A 13,138-nucleotide genomic window follows, 5' to 3' on the forward strand; every position below is an offset into this window, starting at 1 on the left:
TTCATGCCAATATTGTTGTTCCCCCTCACTGGGCGAAAAACAAATCGTTCAGAATCAGTGCGCATACGTGTATGAAGAGCAGCAGAACGATGACCCTGTACGTGTGGAACGTCTTGTCGTTGTAAACCTCCGTCTTGATCACCTTAAGGAAGTCCTTGTAGTAGTTGTAGCGCTTGTTCAGGATTTTGATCCGCTCTGGGATTTCCAGGTATGTGTATATCTGCAAGTGGTGGGGGATGTTATATAGTGAAGGGAGTTTACAAGGGGGCTATACCAGAGGAATTTCCTTGTAAGTCGTATCTCACCTCGAACCACGCCTGCTCGTACTGCACCTTATGCCAAAAGTACTCTGGAACATCGAGGAAGTCCTGCACAGCGTTCACGTTAATTATACTAGAATAAACGTCAAGCATTTTTGAGACTTCCTGTTTGGAAATGGTGCAGGTGCCCCGACTGGCAATCTGCTTCGATATGAGGAAGAGCTTGTTGATGGTGGTGTCCATGAGCATTTCGTGCACGTCCAGGCGAATGGATTGCGAAAGGGCGAACGACACGATGAGCTTCTGTTCGAGAGAACCGCTGTGCAGGTGGATGACTCCCCCGTTGATTAGGGGAGTACCTAAACCGGACGAGGAGAAGAACCCCTCCGATGGTGTAGACGTGGTTGAACGTCTTTTTTCTTCCTCTCCCCCCGACTCATGGTAATACATGGTGTCCTCCTGCACCACATGCACGGGCAGCAGCTCATCCGAGTAGGAATTCAAAAAAACGATAACCTTATTTATGAGCACGTCGTTTCTGTAACCGTTCGGGAAGTTGTCCCATATGACAACAGATCCATTGAAAAAGATGAATACGATATATTCGGCGTCCGAAGGGGTGACGTCTCTCCTAAAATGGAAGCTGTGCATGTTAGCTATGTCCTCCTGGTTGTAGAAAAGTTTGGTACTTTTTTCTGGCGTTAAGAATGCACACAGGATGTTGTTACTGTCGTGGAAGACGTACCTTATCCTTTTAGCTTTAAACACTAGACTTATTTTTTTCAGGTCGTAGCCCTTTGCTTGGCATAGGAATTTGACTTGGAAGAGTTTACGCCCAGAGGGGTTGTTGTTCATGTGGGGAGGGTCCTTCTCATCTTCCTCCCCTTCGAATGTGTATCTTCTCATAGATGTAACCGTGTTTGACTTGTGCTTCTGTTTGGTGGCTTTTCCCGTCTTAGGGGGGTGGTCATCCCTGTGGAATGTAGCATGGAGCGTACTGCTACGCACATGGTAGTCGTCTCTCCATTCGTACAACTTTCCCAGTTTGGCTAGCCCAACCCGTGTTTCACATTTTACCTTGGCGTTTTCACCTAAATGGGGTTGGTCCCACTGTGTGGGTTCTTCTCTCCTCTTCATTTTAACAGATTCGTCTTTATGAACAAATAGACTTCGTGGGAATTTTCTAACAGGAGTAACTTCATGGAGTCTTCCAATTCCGTTCGGGTGGGAGGTATACCTCCTTTGAATTTTTTTTCTCTTCCCCTTTCGTTCCTTTGGATGTATGGACAGCTCGAGGTGGTGTGCCCCGTCGTGCGTGTTCCGAATTGGTACCTCACATGATGAGTATCCTTCTCTGCAACAATCGCGAAGGAGCCATCTCTTTGCAGCTACGCGTATGTCACTTGGGGGGTTGACACAGCTCGATCCTCTGAGAACAAATATGCGATGGTTTGGAGCATCTTCCCGACTGCTCATGGTGCAGTTATCAGGACGGATCGAATGTGTGCGTCTCCCCTTGCTGTGTCCGTTTGTAGACGTTCCGGAGTTTGCGCTCCCCCCACTGTCGCCTCTCAGTGCGGAATAACCTTCGCAAAAAGGTGCCTCGCTGGAGCTGGCTTCGTTGCTTATCCTGATGGAGTAGCTTTTCCTAGAACGGTGACTGTCATAGTGGTAGGTGGTGAGTCGTTCCTCCTTGGCATTTTTCTTGTGCGTTCTGTCTTCCGTTTGTTCATACTTGTTTTGTTCATCCATGTTTGTGTGTCGAGGTGGGGAGGACCGACGCAGCGAGGTCACCTACCATAAGGTATATGCCCACACCGTTGTTGTAGAAAAAAAATAGCGAAAGCGGGAAAAGGTGCGCCTGCTCGATGTGTTACCGCGGTCTATGCCTTTGCGAAAATAGCAGCGGAATGACGGATCCGTGTAAACGCTTTTAATTTCGCGCTTCATTCCTTCCCCTTTCCGTGCTTCCTTTTTTTTTTTTTTTTTTTTTTTTTTTTTGTTCAGGTGAAAAATTGTTATTCCCATTTTGGCTAGCTAATAGATAATCCCAACCTATGTACAGAAAGGCGGTTGACGGGACGCTACAAAATGGAAAACCCGACGTTGTTCCCAATTGGAACCTCCTGCCACCTCGTGGAATGTTCCCCTGTCGATTGGTGGTTGCCGAATAAGCACAGCTTTTTCGCTATCCCTGTTTTTGCGAAACCATGAAAGGTTAACTTAGCCCCTTGGGTTTGCCATTTCCAATGGAAATTTTTTTTTATTTCACACAGCGGCTGTGCGTGATTGGTCTGTATCTACACACTGGGGAAGCACCAACAACGAAGCAACCACTTCGCCCGTCTTAACAATTTCCAGCCCAGTTGCACACAACATATGGGAATTCGTCCCTTTGTGGTACTCCAAAACGGGGACTGTACCCATTCCGTGTAAGAAGAAAAAACTTGTGGGATTTTTAAAGACGGTTTAAAAAATTAGGAGCGCCGATTTCTCCTATTTTGGCAGTTTCACTGTAGACATGTGTCTACGGCAAGGAGGAAGTTCTTCTTCCTCTGCTCCTTCGCAAAAGGGGCTAAACGGTCACACACGCCAGGTGAACATGCAACGCATTTTTCGATAATAAACTTACACGGGGGGGAAAAGAACACGCGTGTACAGTCCCTCCGCAATTGGGGATTAAAAACTTTCGTTCGCTTTCACATATGTAAAAATAAATACACGCCGGTAGGACTTACAATTTGGGAGGGGAAAAAACGAACAAAAAAAAAAAAAAAAAAAAAGGTGTACCTTTGCTCAGCTGGTGGGTTCCTTCGTGTAACATTCACGAGATGGCGAAATTGCGGAAGCGGAAAATTTCATTCAAGTGAGGGTTACCACGTGGTGAGCTTTCACTTGCGTTCCCATTTGTGATATGCGTGTTGTCTCCCTCCTCCACGCACTCGAACATCACCATATCCCACGTGCAGTTAGAGAAGTAGTATTTCATGTCTCTATACATGTGGGCAATCTCGTTTTGAATTTCCTGGTTCTTGCGGTTCGAAGCGAGGGAAATATGGTTGCAGTTCTTTACGCGGAACTCGAGCAAGCGCACCTTGGCGTTGTTGTACCGGTACTTTATCTTATTGTCCCAACTGCTTCTACTGCTTCTGCTGATTGTGTTGCTGCGTGGTGGGTTCTTCTTTTCACAAACGGTGGGGTTCATCGGAGGGGAGTTATCACTCACTTGCGTGACCTCGCTACACAGTCCCAAGTCCCCACTGCTGGCGGAGGTACTAACACTGCTCACACTGCACCGTGCTTTGGCCGGTCTTACACACGAATCTTGAACTGGTTCATTGCCGTTATGTTGCGCTAGAGGCGTGTCCCCACTTTCACATGTCGTGGGACATTCCTCCTTTAAACAAGGACTTCTCACCCCTGTAAAGTTCTCCCCCTGAGAATGTATCCTTAATGGAAGCTCCCCAGACTGCTCTTCTTCGACCCGGTACCTCCTACCCTTTGCACCAACGAAGTGACCATCCTCCTCCTTACCCGCGGGACGCTTTCGCAAGTGTCTTCTGGAGGACTTGTCCCTTCCACCTTGGCTGTGCTTCCTGCACGATGAGAAGCTGTCATTTTTTATTAAAAATTGAAAATTCTCGAAAATCTTTTTTAGCCACTCACACGTTATGGGGATAATAACGTACCCGTCCTTCGTCGTCAGGATGTGCTTCTCTCGGACGTTGCATTTGGCAGGTTTCGAATAGTCTTTCCAATCCATCTGCTGGTGTGAGTGTGCCCTGTCCTGCTCCTCCTCCCTATAGCGCTTCTCTCCCCACAGGGAACGGCGGTCATCACACGCCAACCCTCCAACCCGACACGGAATGTAAAAGAACAAATCCCGCACGGAAAGCTTCCTTGACAAGTGGTAAAGCTTCACATAATAAAACAAATAAAGGTACAGACTCTTCGTGAAAATAAAAATGTTGTCACAAAAAAAATACCCAGTCAAACTTATGTGACTTTCGTACTTGTACGTTTCGTCTTTTCCGTAAATGTTTCGTACTTGTTCCTTTTTTTTTTTCAAAAAATTGTAAAGGTCTGATTTGTTTGAGGGCACCAAATGGATAATAAGCTTCTTCGTCGAATGGACATTTTTCCGGGTTGCCTGTGTTAGGCCCGCTTCGCTCGAGGCGGTGTCTCCTTCATCTAGACATCTTTTATTTGTGCCTCTTTCATCTGCACATGTTCCTACCCCCAAGGCACTCTTCACTCCACACGGCCAATGGTGCTCACGCAGTTGGTAGACGGGGTGACGACTATGACCAAGCAGAAAGTGAAAGTTGCTCAGAAAATCTACGTTCTGGAAATTGTTGTGGATGATATTTTTTCCTACTGTAACTTCCTCATCTTCCTCCGGCTCCTCCGGTTTTTCTTCTTCCATAGTTTGTTGTGCAGCTTCCCTCGTGGTGTAGCGGGGGGTAACGTAACGGGACTGAAACAGCCAATCTTTTCCCAATCGGTAGGTGAACTGTGCGATGGTTCACCAACCTGGAAGATGCTTTACGCGCGAGTTGATAAGGCTCCTCGTTACGTCAAGAGGGGAAGCAGAAAAAAAAAAAAAAAAAAAAAAAAAGGATGATCGCTGAGGAGACGCGTGAATGCGTTAAAAATTTATACGTAAAAATGGGTAGTTAAAAAATGTGTGTCTGCCTCTGCACAGTTGCTCGATTTTGTGTCTGTCCTATTATTTGGTTATGTGTGCTCAGGCGTGTAGACGTAGAGGAGCACCGCTGGGTAGGTACATATGTGTGCGTACACAGTGACTGTGGCGTGGGGACCGCTTACGACTTGGAGTTTTCTTCTTTCCTCCCTGATGACCTGCCCCCTCACCAAGCTGTTTCAAAAGATACAATCAAAAATATTCGCACTGGGTTGTTCTACAACTTGGGTAATTAAAAAGGGTATGCATATACAAAAAAAAAAAAAAAAAGTTTATGTAAAAGGGAACCAGAATGAGGTCACTTTTACACCCCCGCCTGGGCAGTTTTAAAAGGGGAGCAGCACAGAGTTACCCCTTTAGAGGGACTTCACAGTGCAGTGTCACGTTGCCAGAAGCGTGGCTTTAAATGGGCAGATAAGCAGATGAACGGATGCCCCAAAGACACATACACAAGGGGAAAAATTATCGCGTTTACTATGGGTACTTCAAAATGGGTAAAATGAGGGGGGAGGTGCTCACCACTACGTACGGCATGCACTTGCGTGGATGTTCCTTTTGTGTATTACTTAAAACAGTTTTCCATAAAAATGTAGGGGTGGGTGTACTTTCGTGCGGGATGAAGAGAGGAGGCACAATTCGTGAAAATGGTTTCTTCCTCTCTACCCCTCCACGTGAAGCGCAACGCGGAACGCTTTGTCTTAAAAAAAAAAAAAAAAAAAAGTAAACCACATTTAATATATACATGCGTGTTTAAAAGGGGAAATGTCGGCGGGGGACTTCCCTTAACTGGTTGAAGAACTGCCGTCCCAAGTATGCACAGGGTATCGTATAAAGTAAAATAAACATATACAAGCAGAAGGATTATGTCTGAAACTGATCAATTTTAGTAAAGCAGCGGTGAAGGGCACATGTAAAGGGGGGGCGCACTGTGTGGAAATATGGTCACACAGCTGCGCAACTGCCTGCACGTTTTCTTTTCCCTTATATGTTGCCTCTTCTTTCTGCTATTCTTTTCCTCCTGTTATTTAATTTTAAAATTCATGAGAAACTTGGAGGAGTCTTTGTTGGCTCTGGTGGCTGCGCAAATGTTCCCTTTGCCTATTTTCATTTTGCTGGCTCAAGGGATAAATGCGGTGTTTATAAGCTGGTTCGAGCGGGAGCCTCCGTCCGTCCAGTGGTTACATGGGCATATAAACACGTCCGCGGCGTGCCTGGGAGATCACATAAATGCAATTTGTATGCATGAAGATACAACATAAATGGTAAAATGGCAAAGGGAGATTTTTTTTTTTTTTTTTAAATCAGGAATACATGGACAGAGTGGCAAATTTTACATTAACAGGTCAGGCAAAAATTGCCAAAGTGGTGAAAAATGTCCATTTTGGTGAGTAAAAAAAAAAAAAAAAAAACAGCCTACGTATAAGGTAAAACGAAACAGAGTGAAACATCGCGCTGTTTCGGCCTTGGGAAAAAACTGCGTGAAAGTATCCCACTTTTTTTCTTAATAAACAAAACGCAAGTGAGGGCAACAACGCAACTCGGCCGTATGTATCATACAAACGATGCAACGTATGCACAATGTATCACGGTATGTATTGCATATGTATGTATATAATATACCATGTGGTGCATATGCGCGGGTGCCATTGGGGGAGAGAATACGCATTGGTGATGCGTGTCGGGTGGGGGATGGCCCTTGAACATAACCACGCGCCATTATCGTTGCTTCGAAAAATATAATAATGCGCGGTGCAGCACAGTGGGGGCACCACGGCTGCGTAAAGTATACCTTCACGCGGGGGCACTCATCCTTATGCAGGGAAAGTTTTATCCTTAAATTGCTGATGGCCAAATGGGATATGGTGCACAATATATAAAATGGGAAGGGGCGGCGTCCCATTTGAGAGGCGGAAAAGGCAACCTTTAGTTGCCTTCTAAGGTTATCTAAAATGAACAAAAAATTGGCATACATAGCTGTGGAGAGAAGCGCAGCGTGTATTCTGCCTCCGTTCGCGGTGTTATTTTTTCCATCTTGCCTATTTTGCCCCCCCTTCGTCGGTTCACTTCCCGCGTAGGGAACAAAGGGAATGGCGCAAAACCAGGTCGGCCTCAACGTCATAGCAACATCACAGCAACGTCACTACAACGTCGCTGCAAAGCGGCACAAATTAGTCGCATGCTTTTTGTTCCACTATGTAGGGGATAACGTCGTTTTCCCGTTTAAGTGAATGTTAGAAAAAAAAAAAAAAAAAAAGGACGACGCAGTCTGTGAGCATTCGCGAAAGAACAATTCGTTGACGTAGTTTACCGAGGGAATGGAAAATACTACATTAACTTCCCCCCAAGTGGGTTCATAACGTTAAGGGGTGACGACCTGGGTCTGTCCCGGCGATTGCGCTGCATATCTGAATATGGGGTGTGCTTTATTTCCCCTCACCGTGCATGTTGCAATTCTTCCGTTCTTTCCTTTTTTCTTTTTTTTGTTGTTTTTGTTAGACTGCCATTTTTGATGTGACCAGGATGACTCTTTTCCTCTTTCGCACCCTTCCACTCATTATTCCGATTGTAAGGGGGCAAATATTGTAGGCCTACCGTTTGAGGAGGCCCATTTGGGGTGTCACTTTGTTACCGTGTCTGACTTTGCTTCTTAACGGGGCGACCATCAACTCCCCCATGGGTAGACACCACGAAGGGTGGTGCACTACTCCGCTTGAAAAAAAAAAAAAAAAAAAAAAAAAGTCGTAATTTTAAGATACCTTGAGCGTATTTTCATGCGTATCCGCTTATGCATGAAGGAGCCACTAGCTGGGTGACAACTCATGTTTAGGGGTACGCCCTGCAAGAGTTCCTTCCTTACATTACAGCGTAAGGGTCTGCTTGATCTCCCCGATTGTGCATTCATCGATAAGGGAAGACTCAGCGTTGCGTTCCCTCCTTGTGGTGTAAGGTGTCCAGAAAGGGGCAGCAGGAAAACGAGCGGGGATTGTCTTCCCCCCCTCCAAGCAGGCGAACAACCACACACATAAAATACGTACATACGCAGCTACGTATATAATGGCACAGTGCACTACGCACACAACGATGGAGGCCTTTCTGAGGAGGAAGAAAAAAGCAGAAAAGGTGGTCGACATGGAGAACGAGCTTCCCAGATACGCCCATATTTACGAGAACTGCAAGGATGACGTGTGTAACATTTATTTGAATATCTACAGGGAGAGCAATAAAGGAGTAAGTAAGGAGGGGGAGGATCTTCTTGCAGAGGATAGGAGAAGGATGGAAGAAAGGGTTAAACGGGTGGTGGAGGAGAAAAACCTTAACGATGATGGGGAAGACAAGTCCATTAAGAAAAGCATCGACTTGTTGGTTTCTCCATGTATTTATGAGATAAATAGGAGCCCTGATTATTTCACCAGTTCGTGCTGCTCGGGGAGGGTAGTAATTTTTGGTGAAGCAAGTGAGGTGAATGAGAAGAGGAACTCCAGCAGTGGTGCCAAATGTAACAGGAGTGGTTCCCTTGCAGGGGGAGCCAACCTGGGAGACACTACCAATGGTAGGACGAAAAGGACCATCGAAGAAGACACCTTCATTTCGTACTTAAGGAGTAGTTACCATGAGGGGTGCCACGCAGATGATCAGTCCTACCCTACTGTTCACGGAAGAAACGCATCCCCCAAGGGGACCAAAAAAAAACACAGAAAAAATGTGCGAATATATTACTCCAGCCACATGCATCAGAATTTGAAAGAAGACTCCAAGTTGGTGAAGCGCATTTTAACGGAGTGCCTAGGTGGTGTGAACACTTCCCCCCCTGTGGGTAAAGAAGGGGAGGAGCACTCCCTCGTGGTGACTACCCAGTGGAACCCACCAAGTGGAGGAAATCATCCCGAGGAAAAACCAACCTGTTCGAATGGTGAAGACCTAACCAAAATAACCCCAAAAAAAACGACAAGGATATTTTTCAAATTTGAACCGTTTATTATTCACGTTAAGTGTGTGAATCTGGAGAGTGCACTGAGGTTGCTGAAAGTGGCACAGATGTCTGGACTGAAGCAGAGCGGTCTATTGAATTTTAACCGGGACGTTACCGTTGCGATTAGGGGATCCATGAGACTGGAGCATTATGTGGAGGATGCTCTTTCATTGGAGGAGGATTCTATTGCGAAGCTGCTTGACGTGTGCAATGGGAAGATGGACCACAATTTGAGGCAGCTTGTGGGGTTTTACCACTGCTATAGGGAGAGTACGCAGGCGGGGGGTTCAAACTGGCAGCCCCTCCAGTTGTACCAGGTGCAGTGTCAGCAGTGCAGCCAACGGGGGGGACATATCCATCGGGAAAGCATCAAAAAGGACCGTGCCTGTTCAGGTGAAAATGAAGAAAAAGTTAGCCCCACTATGTCAAACACGCAGTTGGAGAATAACCCACCGACGAAGGAAAAGAAAAATAAGAGAGAAAAAAAAGAAATAAATTTGGACAGGTACAACATAGAACTGTCGGACGAGGGATACATACGGAGTGGTACTTCCCCAATGGGAGAGAACTCCTCCCTGCAGTGGAAGCTCCTTTCCAGTGAGGGGGACCTAGACAAGTTCTTCGTTTGGGGGCATGATATGTTTATAGAAGAGGGGAAGATTTACCTATTTGGTGGGTTTGCTAAAGGAGTGAGGAGTAGGGAGTTGAAAGTGTTCGACGTTGGGAGGAAGAACCTTAGGACGTATGAGACGCCGTTACCAGCGCTGTCTTACCATTGCTTCTTCCGTCTGGACAGCAACTACGCGTGTGTGTTTGGTGGTAGGAGGAGTCCGGAAAGTTGTACGAGTGACGTTTGGTTGTATGACGTGAGAAGGAATGCGTGGTGCGTTGCGGAGTGGTGCAGTTATGGTCAGGAAACCTCCCGACCCTGTGGTAGGTACAGACACGCGTGTGTATTCCTCCGTAGGTACCGCAAGAAGCAGAAGGAGGTTTACTTGTTCTATGTGCACGGCGGTGTTACAGAGAAGAATGAAGTGTTGAATGATTTGTGGGAGGGGAAGCTAACCGTTCAGGGGGACGTCTCCAAGGGGGTAACTGCTCACATCGAATGGGAGAGGAAAAACTGCTCACAGAAGGTCAAGCAAGAGGGGGAGGTCATCTCCCCATTTCTAAAGAACCACACCATGGTGTATAATAAAAGGAGGAACTTGATTCACCTCGTTGGGGGTTGTTCCTCTTCCGTTGCTGAGGGTTCACACTCGAGTCAATCCCGTGAGGAAGATCGTATGGAACATTTACACACATATGACGTGAAGAGGGACTGTTTTTTTTACGTTCGTTGTGGAGCCAGTGGGGGGGATGGTGAAGAGGCCTTCCCATTGAACCGATTCTCTCACGCCACATGCGCCTGGGGGCACAACGATTTTGTCCTTATAGGGGGGATCAACATGCATCGAACGATTAACGACGTGTGGTTCTTCCGAATGAAGGAGAGAAAATGGTACCACCTGGGTGTGTTCCCCTTCCATAGTATGTATGTGAGGGCGAAGGTTGCCAGTGAGGGGGACTACCTGTATGTGGTCGGAGGTGGGTGCACCGTCTTTACCTTCGGGAGTTTTTTTGACTTGCCCGTCGTTGCTAATTGTAGGAGCATTCTACTCCAGAAGGGGGTGGAAACAACCAAGGGGGACGATGGACCGGTGGAGGAAGAAGCGGGGGAGGCAGCCGATTTGGCCACATCGTATTTTTACCTCGAGGAGAGGGGAGAGAGGCCAGGAAGAACGTCCCGCCTGAGGGTCAATCACAGACGAATGGCGAACCCCCAAGGGAAGAAACCATCGAAGAAGCTGCTGTACCTAATTGTAAAGGACAGAACCTACGTGAAGGAGGTGAAAACCGCTTTGGAGAGAATAGGGGAATTCGATAAGAGTCGCAAAATTGAGGTCTACAAGGGAGGTACAAGTGGGGGAAACGATGAAAACTCCTTCTTAGTCCCAATTGTGGAAAAAATAGAAACATCAAAAAATTATGAAAAGGTCATGCGATTTTTTCCATTTGGAAGGATACAACTTACAAAGGAGGGGAATATTTTCTACCTACGTAGGAGTTCTCAGTTGGTGGAGGAAAAAACGACTTTGAAGCGATGTCTAACGAATCTGTTTTACAACTTTGCTAATCAGGTGAGGAGGTACTTGAGCGAGTCCGAGAGGAAGCTCATCCTTAGGGCGAGCAGCAAGTACGAAGTCGTGGGGGGTATTGTAATTTTCCACTATAATAATTTGGGGCCGATTCTGCGGCTGTACCGCACGTGTGTGGAGGGTATTGCATCGAAGTATATGGAGATGGGCAAGGGGAAGTATACCCACCTAAGGGCCCTGCTGCGTAAGTGCAAACGTTGGAAGATCATCTCTTCTGTGGATGCACTTTGGCTGGACGTGAGGGATGCGTTCAACAGGTTCCGGGGGGGTCACATAAAGGAGGCAACCAGAACGCAACCAAGGATGCGCCTTAGATGCATTGGAACGTTTGTTAAATTTTCTAGCCTGGCGAGGAGACGCACCGTGCTGCGTGGCCTGTCTGCATCGAGTCGGTGTGGGAGCACATCCCCCTGTGAAGGTAGAAAGGAATGCTATTGTAGTGTTGGAGAAAACGCCTGCCTTTTTAATCATCCCTGGTGCTGCCTCACATACGTTAGACGGCGCACAGTAAAGGTGGAACAGGTAGCCGAAATGAAGAAGCAATTGAAACACCTACGTGAGAGTGAGGTCAGTCGAAAGAACAACCCACGGGGTAAAATAATAAAAGCAATAACAATTTACGAACAAATAGACGGGATGAAGAGGAAGAATAGAATCCACTTAGTGCTCGGAAGGAACACCAAAACGATACACATAGAAAATAACGTTGTGTATAAGCTAGACCTGCAGAAGTGTATGTTCTGCTCAGGTAATGGGACGGAAAAGGAGAGGATGCAGAATCTTTATTTGGACCGATCTAACATGGTGGTGAGGAGGGAAAACGTTGTTGACCTGTTTTGTGGTGTTGGGTACTTCACTCTCCCTCTGCTAAAGTTTGTTGGCGAGGGAAAAATAAAGGAATATTACGCCTGTGACATTAATAGGGATTCTTTGAAATTGCTGAAGGGTGCAGTAAAATTAAACAGAATTGACACAACTCATTTGCGCATTTTAAGACAGAACTCCTTTCTCGTGACGAAGAATGTGCAGCTCCGTCGGAGGTGTCATCGTGTTTTGCTCGGCTTGTTGCCGCACAGTGTAGATGCCTGGTGCAATGCGTTTCACCTTTTGGACGGTAAGGTGGGGGGTACCCTACACATACACGGCGTTGGGGAACACGTCTTCGAAGAACAGTTCCTCTCGCGAATGTACACGCATGATTATGTGAACAGGGTGAAAGGGTTCACCCAGACTGATGTCACCACTTTGTCCTTGTCTGAGTTAGTTCGACATGGACTCCACGTGATAGACGTGACGCAGAGTGGAGGAGACCCCTCCATTGTGCAGTCGTCTCCCCATCGTGGGGACAAATCAGGGAAGAGGACGAAGGGTCCCTACAGAGGGAACAACGTTCATGTGAGTCTGCACTTTGCTCAGTTTGTGCTGATGGAGATTTTTAAGCTTGCCCTGAAGGACTACCTCTTGAACAAGGTGAACTGGCTCGTGTCGATACTGCACGTGGAGCGCGTTAAGTCCTACGCGCCTCGACTTTATCACTACGTGGTGGACGTGCGTTGCGTGCCGCAGGAGCGAGGAAAAGTCTAGCAGTGCAATGCATTGGAGAAGCGCTTCCCCAATTGGATGCTTTTCCCACTGCCCGCGTTTTTCGTTTTTCGTTTTTCATTTTTACGTAACGAGGGCGCTGTGCCCCTGCATGACGTTGAACTTACCAAGTGGAAGAACTCGCAACGAACCTGCTAATAAAAATGAACCCACATTGGGGAGTAACCCCGCAAGGGGTAACCATACAATTGAGTTCCCATAATTGAAGCGAAGGGAATCTCAGCTGGTTGGTGGAACGTGCACGATTTGTCGTCGACGTCGGCTCTGCCGCTTCCAAAATGAAGGGGCAATTTTTGCGGAGGTCGGTGTCGCCCTGCGTAGGAACGCGGGGGGCGTCAAAGGGAAATAAAAAATGTTTGTTGATTTTTTTTTTTTTTCCTAAAATAAGAGGGTAGGCACAAAA

At 46.9% G+C, this 13,138-nt stretch overlaps 3 protein-coding genes across 3 annotated transcripts; 1 reads left to right on the top strand and 2 right to left on the bottom strand.

Moving 5' to 3' along the window:
* Window positions 1–25: 25 nt before the first annotated feature.
* On the bottom strand, window positions 26–2,012 carry PCOAH_00015140 (Uncharacterized protein; the record flags this gene model as incomplete). Its single annotated transcript, XM_020058323.1, has 2 exons — window positions 26–220; window positions 306–2,012. 2 exons carry the CDS (start codon window positions 2,010–2,012, stop codon window positions 26–28), a joined length of 1,902 nt encoding a protein of 633 aa, XP_019913778.1.
* A 1,072-nt stretch (window positions 2,013–3,084) lies between these two features.
* Window positions 3,085–4,686, bottom strand: PCOAH_00015150 (Uncharacterized protein; the record flags this gene model as incomplete). Its single annotated transcript, XM_020058324.1, has 1 exon — window positions 3,085–4,686. The coding sequence occupies one exon, from the start codon at window positions 4,684–4,686 to the stop codon at window positions 3,085–3,087; it is 1,602 nt and encodes a 533-aa protein (XP_019913911.1).
* A 3,360-nt stretch (window positions 4,687–8,046) lies between these two features.
* Window positions 8,047–12,717, top strand: PCOAH_00015160 (Uncharacterized protein; the record flags this gene model as incomplete). The annotated part of the gene is made up of 1 exon (XM_020058325.1): window positions 8,047–12,717. One exon carries the CDS (start codon window positions 8,047–8,049, stop codon window positions 12,715–12,717), a length of 4,671 nt encoding a protein of 1,556 aa, XP_019913901.1.
* Between the last annotated feature and the right edge of the window lie 421 nt (window positions 12,718–13,138).

The sequence above is a fragment of the Plasmodium coatneyi genome, chromosome 6 (assembly GCF_001680005.1).
Source record: "Plasmodium coatneyi strain Hackeri chromosome 6, complete sequence".
Lineage (NCBI taxonomy): Eukaryota > Apicomplexa > Aconoidasida > Haemosporida > Plasmodiidae > Plasmodium > Plasmodium coatneyi.